The sequence below is a fragment of the Bubalus kerabau genome, chromosome 8, assembly GCF_029407905.1.
Source record: "Bubalus kerabau isolate K-KA32 ecotype Philippines breed swamp buffalo chromosome 8, PCC_UOA_SB_1v2, whole genome shotgun sequence".
NCBI lineage: Eukaryota > Metazoa > Chordata > Mammalia > Artiodactyla > Bovidae > Bubalus > Bubalus kerabau.
The window spans coordinates 113,652,756-113,669,273 of NC_073631.1; the positions used below are offsets into that span (position 1 = coordinate 113,652,756).

The 16,518-nt window shown below is 37.1% G+C and overlaps 1 protein-coding gene across 1 annotated transcript in view; it reads left to right on the forward strand.

Annotated features, from left to right (window-relative positions):
• The window catches only part of LOC129658456 (contactin-associated protein-like 2), an 836,688-nt gene that overhangs the window by 278,732 nt on the left and 541,438 nt on the right, over positions 1 to 16,518 (forward strand). The window contains exon 3 of the mRNA XM_055589413.1: positions 3,433 to 3,626. Coding sequence (XP_055445388.1) covers positions 3,433 to 3,626 — 194 coding nt within the window. The remainder of the gene's footprint in view (positions 1 to 3,432; positions 3,627 to 16,518) is intronic.

A 16,518-nucleotide genomic window follows, 5' to 3' on the forward strand; every position in this document is an offset into this window, starting at 1 on the left:
GATTTCAGCATGGCCAGGTTTCCCTGGAGCTGAAAAATTTCCGTTTCTTATACAACGTGCTTATTGATGATAACTTTTCTCAGCATTTGTCCTAAGTATCGTTATGTTGCTTTCATGTTTGAAGGGTATTTTTGCTAGATGTATAATTTTACACTGACACTTTCTTTTTCTTTTCTTTTCATCACTTCATTTCTTTGTTCACTGGCTCGCACTGCTGTTGTTAAGATGTTATTGCCCTCTGAACACTTTTAAGATTTTCTCTTTAGCATGGTTTTTTAAGCAATTATTTATGGTGTGCCTTGGTGTATTTTTCTTTTTATTTACTCTTCCTGGTCTTCAGTGAATTTCTCAGATATTTAGGCTTGTATTTTTCAACTATTATTTCCTCAAATGTATTTTTTTTTTCTGCCTCAGTCTCTACCCTTTCTGCTTTTCATACTCCATTTGCATGATTGTTAAGACATTTAATGTTATCCTACAGGTTACTGGACTACTGTTCCTTATTAAGCCATATTACCCGCTGTGAGCTTAGGCCTGAATGGTTTATCTGACCCTATATTTGAGTACACTACTATTTTCTTCTCAGTTTGATGGTGCTAGTGGTCAAGAGCCTGCCAGTGCAGGGACATAAGAGAGGCGGGCTTGATCCCTGGGTTGGGAAGATTCCTTGGAGAAGGAAATGACAACCCACTCCAGTATTCTTGCCTGGAGAACCCCATGGAGATAGGAGCCTGGTAGTCTATAGTCTATGGAGGTGCAAAGAGTCAGACAGGACTGAGGGGAGTTAGCATGCACTATTTTCTTCTCAGTTTCTAATCTGCTGTTAAGCTCATCTAGTAAATGTTTTATTTCAGATATAATTTCTAGTCCCAAAACTCCCATGTTGTTTTCCTTTGTTGCTTCTTTTCTCCATTAAGGTTTCATATTTGTTTCTTCAATATTTATACATTCTTATTCAAGTAAGGCAACTAATTTATAATCTCTCTTGTAAAGTTGTGCTATGTTAATTTCATCATCTGTGTCTATTACCACTGACTGACTTTTCTCTGGTTATGAGTCATATTTTACTGCTTACCTAAATATCTAATATTAAAAAAAAGTTTTTACTGGACATTATGGATTCTATGTTGTTGAGTCTCTTTCATATTTTCATGGAAATCTCATGAAAAAATAAACTTCCACGGTCTCTGTAAGGGAGTGTTGAGTTTCATTCAACCAAGGGGTTAATTCATTTGTGGATCAGAATGATCCTTTCAGACTTATTACCAACCTTTTTTCAGATGTATTCTGAATAGAATTGGCTTCTCTGGTGGCTCAGATGGTAAAGCGTCTGCCTACAATGCAGGAGACCTGGGTTTGATCCCTGGGTCAGGAAGATCCTCTGGAGAAGGAAATGGCAACCCACTCCAGTCCTCTTCCCTGGAAAATCCCATGGACTGTGGAGCCTGGTAGTCTACAGTCCATGGGGTTGCAAAGAGTCAGACATGATTGAGTGACTTCACTCACTCACTCAGAGTAGGATTAGAATTAGAATCCTTATTTTAGGATAAAATTATTCTGCTCCCTTTCTGAGATCTCTGTTGAATGCCTGCTGCTGCTAAGTAGCTTCAGTCGTGTCCAACTCTGTGCAACCCCATAGACGGCAGCCCACCAGGCTCCCCGTCCCTGGGATTCTCCATGCAAGAATTCTGGAGTGGGTTGCCATTTCCTTCTCCAATGCATGAAAGTGAAAAGTGAAAGTGAAGTCGCTCAGTCGTGTCCGACTTTTAGAGACCCCATGGACCACAGCCTACCGAGCTCCTCTGCCCATGGGATTTTCCAGGCAAGAGTACTGGAGTGGGGTGCCATTGCCTTCTCCTAGGGTTGAATGCCTAAGGTTGCTCAAATACTCTCAATCTTGTCCAGTCTGAAATCAAACTACTCCCAGGACTGTGCATCTTCTGGCTGTTGTTCATTTCAGATCTCACTTCTCTTTGTCTTGTTGAGTCTTAGTCTGCAAATACACAGCTTAGCATTCGTCCAAAGTCTGAAGTGAAGATACTCACTGGTGACCCAATGGACACTCCCAAAGCTTCCTCTCTGCACAGCTGCCCCGTCCCTGATACTCTGTCCTACGAATTCTGGATTCCTTGAGAGCCTTGATTCTGCTCTGCCTTCAATTCAGAGATGCTTCTGCGTCTGTCCAGAATATTCTTTAATGCCATGGTCTGGAAAGTGAACCATGAAGAAAGCCAGGAAGCTGGCAGGGCTCACCTCATTTGTTTATTTTATCTCATGAATCAGAGTGCAGTACAGTGTCTTGTCTAATCTCCTAAAAGTATAATCCTATACATGTTGTTGGATTTGTAATTCTTTGTGGTGGGAGAGCTATTCCATCATAGTTGAGAACAGAAATAAGCCCTGTAAATATCATTATATGAGTGATATATCAGTGATGATTTTCAAAATGATCTTTATTAGCATAGACTTCATAAAATAAATTATTTTATTGTCAGCTTTTAAATTCCTCATTTGAAGAGTGAGGCATGTGTTCTCATATACTGTACATTGGATAATTTGTTGACTATTTTCCTATTATTTACTACCATTAGTAATCAAACTCACTCAAAAAATTATATTGCTTCTTAGAACTGAGCATCATGCCATATTTTCTGTAATCTATTTATGTGCAATCATAGTTATTTCACATAGTGTTATAAATTAGGAGTCTTTTTGTTCTAGGTTAGTGCTGTTTCTCTAATGGATATTTTCACATTCTTACTCTTTGCCAGTCGTTTACTTTATTTTACCAAAAAAAGCTTCACTTCATCTAGTGACTCTATGATTTTCCTAGAAATGTGTTCATCTAGAGTCATTGGTTGTATGGCTCTTAAGTGTTAATGAGCATATTGACTAATTTACTGTATATTTTAGGTCTCAGGAGTCGATGTAAGATGAGGCCTCGTCTTGAGACCTAGTAGTGTTTTTTCAACCCTGAACTTTCTAAAGTAAATATATATTTTAGAGTGTGTATGGTTGCATTTTGTTTCATTTATGATCTACTTAAAGATAAATCTTTACATGAGGAAATGTTAGATTGCTACATATCTTTTCCTAGTGATTTTTAGTTGAAGAATTCATGGTAAATTGATCAAGCCTCAGCCAATTAGAGTTTGACATGTACTAATAAGATCTAATTGAGGAATTATGAAGACATTTGCTCAGGAGAAAATGAGCACATAATTACACCATAAAGGGGTCAGAGTGTCAATGTTACCCTCCTAGAAGAATATTAGTCGAAATCCCTGTGGCATCTATAAAGGACGCTTGATAATGTATCTGTGAAATATAGTACTTCCAACGCCAATTAAAAGATGTAGAATGATCCATTGGCAATTGTAGAAGTTCAACATTAAATACCTATTTCCCTCCTCTTGTCTCTGCCTTATTCAGGTGCTGGGGGATGGTCTCCATCAGACAGTGACCATTATCAGTGGCTTCAGGTTAACTTTGGCAACCGGAAGCAGCTCAGTGCCATAGCGACTCAAGGCAGATACAGCAGCTCCGACTGGGTGACCCAATATCGCATGCTGTACAGTGACACTGGGAGAAACTGGAAACCCTACCATCAAGATGGGAATATCTGGGTGAGTCACTGTCAGAAAAAGACACAGAATTGAGTTTGCAGATATTTGAAAAAGGTAGTGGGTTCTGGTGTGTTCTTTGGCTGAGGAGTAGCTATCTGACTCCTCCCATCCCTGGTACAGTCTGGGGAAGGGCTTGGGAGTGAAGTGGTTGGAGACTGATCTTGCTATTTTTGTTTCCGTGTGTGTGTGTCCTCTGGTACTTTCTGAGAGAGAAAAGAAATGTGAACAAAGCAAAAGAAGATGGGAAAATGAAACCAAACCCAAAATGCCCTACCCTGCCCCACCCCAAGCCTTTTCTTAGTGATGAAAACCCCTTATCTTGCAAAGTCAATGCAATGGGTGTCTCCTCCCCCAACCTCTGGTGTATTTCACAGACAATAAGACCACCCAATAAAACTGTGTTGAAACCTGAAAACAAAACAAAAAAAATAGGTAAATACTTTAATAATAGAATTCTTTAAGCACAATGTTTTAAGTAACTGTATTTTAGTTTGTAGCACAGATCTGCAATGAACAAACTATGCAAATTCTGAACTGAGAATTAAGTAAATAGAAGGAAAAAACAAAAAAATTTATTTGCCTCTGCCAACTGAAAAAGATTCACAACTTGAGACCTGCGAGTTAACTTTTATTAGGGGCAAAATGAGGCTCCAGCCTGGGACGCAGCACCTCAGATAGCTCTGAGAGACTGCTCCAAAGAGGCAGTGGGGGAAGGTCAATCTATTAGATTTTGGTGAATGGGGAGTTCAATACAATTAAGTGCTCATTTTATGAAAGGTTTTCTGCTAGTCTCGAGGAGCCGATGTCATCATGAAGGGGTTTAGAACCACTCCGTAGCTACTGACCATATGTATGAGGAGGACAATAAGGTAGAAAAATAGTTTTAAAGAAAAAGCAAATAGACCAGCCATAGCTTTGGAGTACATTAGACACCATGATGAGCATCCCCTTCTCAATTTTAAATATTTTAAAATATTACTAGTCCTCACTCTAAGGTGTGTGTACTTGTCTGTATTTATGTATTAAAAATCACCAAGAGGCTGTTTATTCATACATTCTTGTTGGTTGAAGAATGTTTCTTTAGGCTGCAGTTTCTATCCAAGGCTTAGGGCAATGAGTCTCAATCTGAGCTATGCTTTTGAGTTGCCTGAGAAGAATTTAAAGTATATGAATGCCAGGCCCACCCAGGCAAATTAAATTAGAATCATGTAAGTAGTATTTTATATTAATGACTCTGATATTTTTTAGGAACAGAGATCTTCAATTTGAGTAAAATATTGAAATTATAAAGAAATAATTTAGAGGAATAGGAGCAGTGATATAGCAAAGAAAATACACATAATAGTAGTTTAAACCCTATTACAGATCTGTAGGCATTTTATTATTTTTTTTTTTATTCTGAGGAAAAAAGGTAGTATAATACATTTACTCTTAAAACTATATTAATTAAATTGGAAAGTTGTGTGTATTCAATCAAATATTCACAACATATAAATTAATTATAAATGTTATAAAATACTAAATTTTAAGGGATCTATTTTATTTTTTTTAAGGCAGTCATAACCAAAATCAAGTAAAATCATCAATAAGATACAAAAAGGATGAAGTGGGAGGAGGAGAAGGAGGAATGGGAGGAATTTGTTTTTAATTTATATATTAGACAGAATGCTGGGGATTTTTGTCCTGATCAGGGCCCACTCCCAGAAAGGTTATAGTTTAAAACTCTTAAGTAATTTTTGTGAGCAGGCAGAGTCTAGTGCTCTGAACTTGAGTAGGTGGTCATTTCCACAGCAGTTGTCCATGATCATAACTTTCATGTGAAATAAGGATATAATACTCTGATAATAAAAAGCACATATACCAGAGTAGTCCTTTAGAAATAAGTTCTATTAAGCCTTGATTACATGGCAAGAAGATTTGTATATTGGGCTGTGTAAATTGTAGGAAGCAAGTAAGGAGGAAAATTTCTCTTCATGGAAAGTCTTCATCTCACAATTAAGCTAAGTTTAAATAACAGGTGTAATTTATATTTTTAAAAAAAGTGGTTTTCAACCCTGCATACACAATGGAATAACCTATAAAGCTTTAAAACATGGATGTTTGGGTCTCATTTCCAGAGATTTGAAATTAGATGGTCTAAGATGAAACCTAGGCATTAAGATTTTAAAGCTCCCCCAGTCATTCTAATGTATAGTTAGCACTGAGAACCCTATTGTAGATTGGTTTTCAGCCTGTAGGTAAGATGGGCATGAAGGTCTTTCCTATAGCTCAAATGGTAAAGAATCTGCCTGTAATGCAGGAGACCCAGGTTCAATCCCTGGGTTGAGAAGATCCTCTGGAGAAGGGAATGGCAATCCATTCTAGTATTCTTGTCTGGACACTCCCATGGACAGAGGAGCCAGGTGGGCTACAGTTGGTGGGATTGCAAAGAGTCTGAGTGACTAACACTACTGCTACCAAATGGGCATGGAGGAGGTCTATTGTGAAAAACAATGGCAAAACAGAAAATTAGAAAGGAGCTTCCTTAAAGTTGAGCAGAAAGAGAGAGATACTGACCAAGTGACTACACAAACCAGCTAACTGGGAGTAGACAATTAAGGCTCAGATCACAAGCTTTTCCAGAAGATCAATCATTATTTTCTCTCTAAACTACAGTTATTTGAAGAGCTGCAGCCAGACTCCAAACTATCTTTCAGATTTATGTTTCTGTAAAGTTTTCATTCCAAAATTGAGAAACTGTTAAATCCTCTCCTATCATAATGGACTAGTTAAGTTTAGTTCAGTTCAGTCCAGTCACTCAGTTGTGTCCGACTCTTTGCGACTCTATGGACTGCAGCACAGCAGGCTTCCCTGTCCATCATCAGCTCCCAAAACTTGCTCACACTCATGTCCATTTGGTAGGTGATGCCATCCAACCATCTCATCCTCTGTCGTTCCCTTCTCCTACCACCTTCAGTATTTCCCAGGATCAGGGTCTTTTCAAATGTGTCAGTTCTTCACATCAGGTGGCCAAAGTATTGGAGTTTGATCTTCAACATCGCTCGTTCCAATGAATATTTAGGACTGATTTCCTTGAGGATTGACTGTTTGGATCTCCTTGCTGTCCAAGGGACTCTTAAGAGTTTTCTCCAACGCCACAATTCAAAAGCATCAATTCTTGGGCGCTCAGCGTTGTTTATAGTCCAACTTTCACATCCATACATGACTACTGGAAAAACCATAGCTTTGACTAGACAGATCTTTTTTGGCAGGGTAATGTCTCTGCTTTTTAATACGCTGTATAGGTTGGTCATAGCTTTTCTTCCAAGGATCAAGCATCTTTTGATTTCATGGCTACAGTCACCATTTGCAGTGTTTTTGGAGCCCAAGAAAATAAAGTCTGTCATTGTTTCCACTGTTTCCCCATCTATTTGCCATGAAGTGATGGTGACCTGACAGCATATTAAAAAGCACAGACATTACTTTGCCAACAAAGGTCCATCTAATCAAAGCTGTGGTTTTTCCAGTAGTCATGCATGGATGTGAGAGTTGGACTATAAACAAAGCTGAGTGCTGAAGAACTGATGCTTTTGAACTGTGGTGTTGGAGAAGACTCTTGAGAGTCACTTGGACTGCAAGGAGATCCAACCAGTCAATCCTAAAGAAGATCAGTCCTGAGTGTTTATTGGAAGGACTGATGTGGAAGCTGAAACTCCAATACTTTGGTCACCTGATGCAAAGACCTGACTCATTTGAAAAGACCCTGATGCTGAGAAAGATTTAAGAAGGGAGGAGAAGGGCATCACCGACTCAATGGGCATGAGTTTGAGTAAACTCCAGGAGTTTGTTATGGACACAGAGGCCTATTGTGCTGCAGTCCATGGGGTCACAAAGAGTCGGACATGACTGAGCAACTGAACTGAACTGAACTGATGGGACCAGATGCCTTTATCTTAGTTTTCTGAATGTTGAGGTTTAAGCCAGCTTTTTCACTCTCCTCTTTCACTTTCATCAAGAGGCTCTTTGAGTTTATTACTTTCTGCCATAAGGGTGGTGTCATCTGCATATCTGAGGTTATTGATATTTCTCCCAGCAATCTTGATTCCAGCTTGTGCTTCATCCATCCTGGCATTTCACATGATGTACTCTGCATAGAAGTTAAATAAGCAGGGTGACAATATACAACCTTGACGAACTCCTTTCCCACTTTGGGAACAGTCTGTTGTTTCATGTCCAGTTCTAACTGCTACTTCCTGACCTGCATACAGATTTCTCAGGAGGCAGGTCAGGTGGTCTGGTTTTCCCATCTCTTGACAAATTTTCCACAGTTTGTTGTGATCCACACAGTCAAAGACATTGACATAATCAATAAAACAGAAGTAGACGTTTTTCTGGAACTCTCTTGCTTTTTTGATGATCCAACAGATGTTGGCAATTTGATCTCTTGTTCCTCTGCCCTTTCTAAATCCAGCTTGAACATCTGAAAGTTCATGATTCATATAGGTTTTAAGCCTAACTTGGAGAATTTTGTGCATTACTTTGCTAGGGGATGAGATGAGTGCAACTATGTGGTAGTTGGAGCATTCTCTAGCACTGCTTTTCTTTGGAATTGGAATGAAAACTGACCTTTTCCAGTCCTGTGGCCACTGCTGAGTTTTCCAAATTTGCTGGCATATTGAGTGCAGCACTTTCACATCATCGTCTTTTAGGATTTGAAATAGCTCAACTGGAATTCCATCACTTCCACTAGCTTTGTTCATAGTGATGTTTATAATTCACTCAGACAGTTTATAAAGATGGCTGCCCTAAATATGTCTGCTCTAACGATGGCTGCCCTCAAGATGGTTGCTAAAATGCAGTGATATTAGGACTTCATTTACCAGATAACTGGCAGTAAGTGTGTGCTCAGTCATTCAGTCATGTTCGACTCTTTTTGGCCCCATGTACTGTAGCCTACCAGGCTCCACTGTCCATGGAGTTTTCCAGGCAAGAATACTGGAGCAGATTGCAATTTCCTGCTCCAGGGAGTCTTCCCGATCCAAGGATTGAACCCATGTCTCTTCTGTCTCCAACATTCGCAGATCTAGCACCATCTGGAAAACCCAGTTAGCAGTAAAGGAGGGTCTCATTTTGACTAAATACAGAGACATGAGTTCAAACAACTAAGAAGGGTGACATTTTCCAGCATGACTTGTACTTTTTTCTGAGTTATATAAAATGCCAGAGGTTGAGTCAGGGAGACAAGGTCTTTCAGTGAAAATATCACAAATTGTGAAGGTAAGCTATTAATTCATCTACATAGAGGACTCTCAATTTTTTCTGATGGTGATAAAGTGTGTATTTCTATAGTTTTTTGCTTTTCTGATGTTTATGTTTGTTTCTTCCTTTCAAATCATGTACTTCTCATTAAAACTAAGAACATGATAAGCAATGAATGATTATTTGTAGATAAAACTATGGTGAGTTAATTATAAAATTTTATAAATCAAAACAAATTTGAGACACAAGCTAAATGTTGAAAAATATACTTAAATGCCAATGAACCTGCAATAAAGTTTACATTACTTTAATAATCTATGACAGGGAATTCCTGGGTGGTCCAGGGGTTAGGACTCCACTAAAACTGCTGGGGGCCCCAGTTCGAACCCTGGTTGGGGGGCTAAAATCCCACAGTAATCAAAGCGTGGCCAATAAAACCCAAAAAATCTTTGAAGAAGTGTTTTTTCCTTGCTAGTATGAAAAATAGTTCATTGCTTTGGTGTTTTATAAAAGATAAAATTCATTGTTTCTTAAAAGTTCTTGAGTACTTTTGAACTTATGTCTTAACATGCATTAAGTAATTAAAGTTTAGCACTTACAGATCTCAACCAAAAATATACTTGACTTAAATTTATTACCAGGTGAGCCACAAAGGGAAGCCCAAGAATACTGGATTGTGTAGCCTATCCCTTCTCCAAGGGATCTTCCCAACTCAGAAATTGAACCAGGGTCTCCTGCATTGCAGGCAGATTCTTTACCAATTGAGCTATCAGGGAAACCTTAAATTTATTAAAAATGGTAATTAGATATCTCTTTTAATCTAACTGTTTAACATAATGTATACTGCAATTAAAAGAGATTTCTCACATAGATAAGATTGGATGTTTTTTTTTAATAGACAACACCTTATCTGATGTAAAGTTTTAGAGTAAAAAGATTTCAAAGCTGATGAAGTTTTAAGGTTACTTTAACTATCCTTTCCTAAAAAAATTGGTTACCTGAGGAGAACGCAGTGTAATGTCCATTCAATCAGTTTAGTATTGTTTTTAACAAATGTCAATGGTTATTCTTTCTATGGTTGCAGAAATGGACAACCATGATCAATTTTATTATATTTTTGTTAAATACCCGTATGGAGATTCTGAATTATTTTATGACCATTGGATGATAATGTTAAAATAAGTGAAGAATGGGTCATGCAAATAAGAAATTACAACAGTCTCACAAGATTTTAAAGTCATCAATCTCATACTGTGGAATGAGAATGATTCTTAAAGAGACTTCTGAAGAAGAGTTTATCTGAATATTTAATACTCAAATATGTGAGTTGCTATTAAATAAATGTGCTAAACTAGTCAAGCCTTCTTATTGCTCTTTGATGATACTAAAGCATTATAGAATCCTTTACACTTTATCCACAATGCCATTTCCTTCTATTTAGAATTTTCTTTCCAATATAAAAGGAAAATATGTGCAGGTTGGTAAAATTGCCAAAGAAAAATTTTCCATTTACATATTCTACAAACTCTAATTTGCATACTTTCCAAGGTATTTTCAGATTTCCTCAGTACAATCTGTTAGAGAGAAAGGAAGGATTATATATAAGCATTTCTTATCAAAAGTCCATTAAACATTACATTCAGTAAGAAATTCCAACAGGTCTTTCTAAGAAGCTGCATTTAGTTTTGCTTAGGAAATTCTATTACCGGCTTTGAATGTATATATATAGGAAATTGGAGTATTAATAGTGAGTGCTTTCTTTATATACTATTACTGTTTTGCAGGATAGTTGCTTTGTTGCTAAGTCGCTTTCAGTCATGTCCGACTCTGTGCAACCCCGTAGACGGAAGCCCACCAGGCTCCCCCGTCCCTGGGATTCTCCAGGCAAGAACACTGGAGTGGGTTGCCATTTCCTTCTCCAATTTGCAGGATAGTAACATATTACAAATTGACTTGTAAACCGTTTTTCTTTCTCTTAAAAAATGTTGTTTAATGGTTAGAAAATGCTTGTATATTCCTAATTATTTTTTTAAAATAGTTTTTTACCTCTTCTGTTAATAGTATCAGACTAGGATCAGTAATCACTGAATACATTAAATGGAAAGTCTCACGGAACAGAAATGTTTTATCGTATTTAAATTGCATGGTTAAATACTTATCAAGGATATAGTAATATGTAAGTTTGTATTCTCTAAGCAATATTAAGTAGAGTATTAATTTCCTAGATGTGTTAAAAAAAAACTCAGATCTCTTTGTTCTTACATACTTTCCATATATATATGTGTATATATATACACATAGACACACAAAACTTAATTGTTTCTAATAACTTTAAAACATTAAAAAAATCTGGAAAGTAAGTAGTAGTTAGCAGATTGATTTAGTAAATTCTTTGATTTTATGACTATCAAGTCAATAGCTGGAACATGCATTTTCTACTTTTTTAATAAAATCAAATAGCACATCAGCCAAGATTTGCATAATATAAATTTCCTAAAATATCCTTCTTAGCCTATGTGTTTGGAAAGAGAAAACCAAGATATGGATTCCAAAGTTCTGAATTCAAGTATATAGGTTCATTTATTTGGTTTTATAAAATTGCAGAAGTCCCTTGTGCCTCAGATTTCTTCTCTGAGAAATAGGAATGATGCCTTTTGAAATATTTAAGTGAAATTATGTAAGAAATTTTGCAAACTATGAGGATTTAGAAATGTATTATTGATTGCCAATCTCAGAAGCATTTTACAAAACTAGTGTAGTATTTGTATTCAGTGACAATAGTCTATTATAATTTCCAGATTTTTTAGCCTCCCTCTCTCCTTTCCAGATCCAGTTGACCCATTTACTCTTATTCAAGAATTATAATATCTGACAATATTTTTGATGAAAATATTATGACAAGGAAGTGTAATGTGGACAAATCTCTGGCATGTTTTCCAGTTCACAAGTGGAGTGGCCATTGCCGGGGCACGGCAGGCTTGGGAGGCATGGCTAACAGACCTCGCTCCAAGCCAAGTGCCCTGGCAGTGCTTATAACAAATTATTTGTTTCCATAACAATGACCATGGGTCCAATGAGCCATGTAAAGGGATATTGTTTAAAAACAAATGGATTATTCTGTTCTATCTTTTCAACCATTTGTTGTAGTAGTTGGACAAGTTTTCCAAATCATTTAAAATCTGTTCCAATTACATGTAAAACATAACTATTTTACAATTCAATAGTATACTTAAATTCTTTCCAAAAAATCTAGAATTTTTCCTGCGTATGACACTGAGGAAGACACCCATCCTCATCGCTTGTTTCTATCTCATCCATCAGATAGAATTAATAACAGCCTCTTCTACATTTAGGACACTAACGGAATTTTTTTCACCAATGGGTAGGAATGTCTCTTGCTTATTTATGTACACACATGCATTGTTGCTGCAATCAGCCACTTGGGGAAATGAGCCAGGTGGATATATTTAAAATAATGTTATAAATAGTTTATTGAGAAATAAAACATATCAGAGTAATCTGCATTAAACCGTTTATGAAATGACCCTTGAAATAAATAGGGTAAGACATTTTTAGGAATTGTATGGAAGAAAATAATTTCCAAGGTGAGTTTGCAATAGGCTTCTTATTTCTGTGAAATAGATTTTTCTGCGTACACCCCTCTTAGGATGGGTGACATTTTTAAAGTCTCATGAATTTTAATAAGTTGAGTGGGTATTGCAGATCCTTTTGCATATACTGTAATGCCTCCACTAGTGAATTTTGATCACCTTTCTAAATACACATTTGTACCATGTGTGTTTTAAGAGGTTATGAGATTTTGTCTGGTGTCAATTTGTGAGTCACTCACTAGTCTACACATATGTAGAACCATTATAATTGACATCGTTATATGTTTAATCCCCTCCCCCCAAAATTTAGAAGATAAAAATACTATGTTATTAATAATAGTGAATATATTATTGCCATACAACTGTTAGGCAAAGGAAAATGATATAATCTTATACATTTTCTTACAGGCAATGAAATAACCATATATAATCATTCACCATCTAGTATTTTTTCTTGTATGAGATGAAACAGAATATATGTAATCATTGTTGTAATTTTTTAAAGCGTGTTTGATTTCTTGGAGAACTCTCTGAAGGAAGAAATGTTCTCGTTAAGCATAAGGACGTTCTCAGGTGCTTTGTTTTACTCTGGACTGAAATGATGGAGATGCTAATACTTCCTTATCAGATCAAGCTTGGAGTTAGGTGACATGAAGTTAAATGACTCCAGGTGAATGCAGATTTATATACCATATTGATAGGCACCTACAAATATTTCGAATAAATATCAATTCCTTCACGTAAGATGCATGTCTCTGCTCAAGTGGTAACTTAGTGGATTATAGAGGAACACTGGGATGGGCTTCCCAGCTGGTAGAGTGGTAAAGAATCCATCTGCCAATGCAGGAAATGCAAGAGACCTAGGTTTGATCCCTGGGTCTGGAAGATCCCTTGGAGGAGGAACTGGCAACTCATTCCAGGATTCTTGCCTTTGAAATTCCATGGACAGAGGTGCCTGGTGGTCTGTAGTCAATGGGGTTGCTAAAGAGTCGGACACACTGAGGTCATGCACTCACATGTGCACACACCCACACACACCCAGGAAACCTACAGCAGGGAACTGAGAGCAAGGGAAGCCACGCTGCTTGTGTGGCTGTGGGCCCCCAAAAGGCAATGGAAATAATAGCTCAGTGGTACATTCTGGAATCAGACCACCCAGGCCAGTCGTCATAACTTTACTACATAGATTTGTGTAACTTTTGGCAGATTCCTTAAACTTTCTATGCCTAAATTTCCTCATCTGTAAAATCACTAGTAACAGTACCTCCTTCACTCACCTCAGTAGTACCTACCTCTATGGCTGTCAGTATTAAATCAACAATCCATATGAAGATCTTAAGACAATAACTGGCTCATATTAACCCCTTACTTATTAAATTTATGGGTTTGTGACTCATAGATATATCACCATAATATTTTATATTAGATTTGTTCTTGAAATTTCAAAAGAGCCTGTTACTGGCACCTCACAGTAGCTTTTCTCTATTAACATATTGGCATGTATATTACATTATGTCATGCATCTCAACCTGAAATAACTAATAACTCATTTTTAAGTATAACTGAGCATGTGAATTTATGTCATTTGAATCATGATCCTATTGCCATATGGAGTCCCGTTCATTGCAGTACAAATTGTGTCTGGACAGATCTTTCACATGTTTGTATTAAACTTCAGTGAAAATATGACAGTAATGCTTCCCTTAGATTTAGTTTAAAAATTCGCTTTTATTAACTTTGGAAATCAAGGAAAATATGTAACCTATTTTGACTACAGTCCTCCTTCATATCATCTTAGGCTAATTGAAAAATGTCAAAATAAGCAGACTCCAAAACAGACTTATGAGTATTCGCTGAAACAGTCTGCTGATTATCTATGGAGTTAGAGAGCCCACATGAAGTGTGCAAGCCAGATACGCCAAGACTTCTCTGCAGCAGCATCACCTGGGAATGTGTTAGAAAGGCAGAATCTCAGGAATTCATCACAGATCTTTCTAATCAGAATCTACAGCTTAAAAATATACACTTAGGAGTATGAGATGAACAGATGCACACTGCCATATATATTCATAAAATAGATGAAAGCATAAGAATTTATAGAAAGTTATATTCAATAGCTTGTAATAACCTATAATGTAAAATAATTGAAAGAAAAGTATATATGTATATACATATGTATATCCAAATCACTTTGCTGTACACCTGAAACTAACACAATATTGTACATAAACTATACTTCAGTTAAAAAAATATCCACAAATGATTCATGTACATACTAAAGACAGTGCTGTTTTCAATATTTGAGTAGCTCTCATGAGAAAGAGGAATTAGCATTGAACCCGGTGTTTCCAAATCCGAAGGCAAAGTTAGAAGAATTAGAATTTTCAGTGCAAATTTCAGACAGACTTATCATGAAAAGGGAATCAGCTTTGATAGGTACTTGCTGAGCACCTACTATTTACTGAAAGTTGGAGATAAACACAATTACTGCCTTCTAGGGCAAAAAAAAAAAAATCTAGTGGTAATGCTAAATACATAAATTTTAAATTATTTTGAATGACTATATGTGTCCTAATGGGTAGCAGCTTGCACAGGTTGTTCTGTGAACACACAGAAAATGGATTCATTCAGAATTGTTGAGGGTCATGGTCAGTAAAGCCTTCTAGGGGAGCTAAGTATTATTGGTTAAGTAGAGAAAAAATTGGTGCTATGAAGAAAAGTGGGAATGTTATCAGGGACAACATGGTAGGACTGCTTGCCACATCACAGGCCAATAAATCGAGAGATGAGCTGTTGGGACAAGAAGTAGAGACCTTATTCAGAAAGCCAGCAGACCAAGAAGATGATGGACTCAGTTCACTTAAGTCATGTCCAACTATTTGCAACCTCATGGACTACAGCACACCAGGCTTCCCTGTCCATCACCAACTCCTGGAGCTTGCTCAAACTCATGTCAATTGAGTCAGTGATGCCATCCAACCATCTCATCCTCTGCCATCCCCTTATCTTCCTGCCTTCAATCTTTCCCAACATCAGGGTCTTTTCAAGTGTGTCAGTTCTTCTCATCAGGTGGTCAAAGTATTGGAGTTTCAGCTTCAGCATCAGTCCTTCCAATGAACACCCAGGAATGATTTCCTTTAGAATTGACTGGTTTGATCAATCAAGAGTCTTCTCCAACACCACAGTTCAGAAGCATCAATTCTTTGGTGCTCAGCTTTCTTTATGGCCCAACTCTCACATCCATAGAGGACTGCTGGAAAAACCACATCTTTGACTATACGGGCCTTTGTCAGCAAAGTAATGTCTCTGCTTTTTAACATGCTGTCTAGGTTGGTTGTAGCTTTTCTTCCAAGGAGCAAGCATCTTTTAATTTCATGGCTGCAGTCACCATTTGCTGTGATTTTGAAAGCCAGCAGACCAAGAAGATGAGGGACTAATGTCCCCAAAAGCCATCTTACCCAAGTTAGAATTCAGGCTTCTTTTATACTAAAAGAGGAAAGGATCTGGTCAATCACTGTAAACTTCTTAGCACCCAAGTCCTTTGTTTGGCTGTCCATGTAAATCAGATTACTTGTGTTCCCTTAAACCTCCAACAAGACAAGTGTCATTCTCTGTTTCCCAACTTTTTTATCTCATATGAGAGAACTTTTTATCATATGAATGTTAAGTGTTAAACCTTTAAAGGTCAAGCCTGGGGGGTAGAGCCTGGAGAATGGGCTTTCATGTATATTTCATGCTATAGGTAACATTCTTTTTTAAAAGTGCTGAATCAGCATGACTAAGCACAGACAATACAGCACAAAGGTTAGAGCTGAAGGATAGATCCAATATGGCATTGGGTTTGTTCTCCTCTGTTACAGGAAGTCATTACTAGCAGAGACTCTTGTCCTGACATAGGTAGGAATGGATAGTGAGTGTATATTTTATACATATACATAATCATGGCCCTTTCTCAGTTTTCAGATTATAAACAAATGAATAAAAAGTAAATTTTTATAAGAATTCTGAAATCATATCCTTTAAAACAGTAATATTTAAGTTAT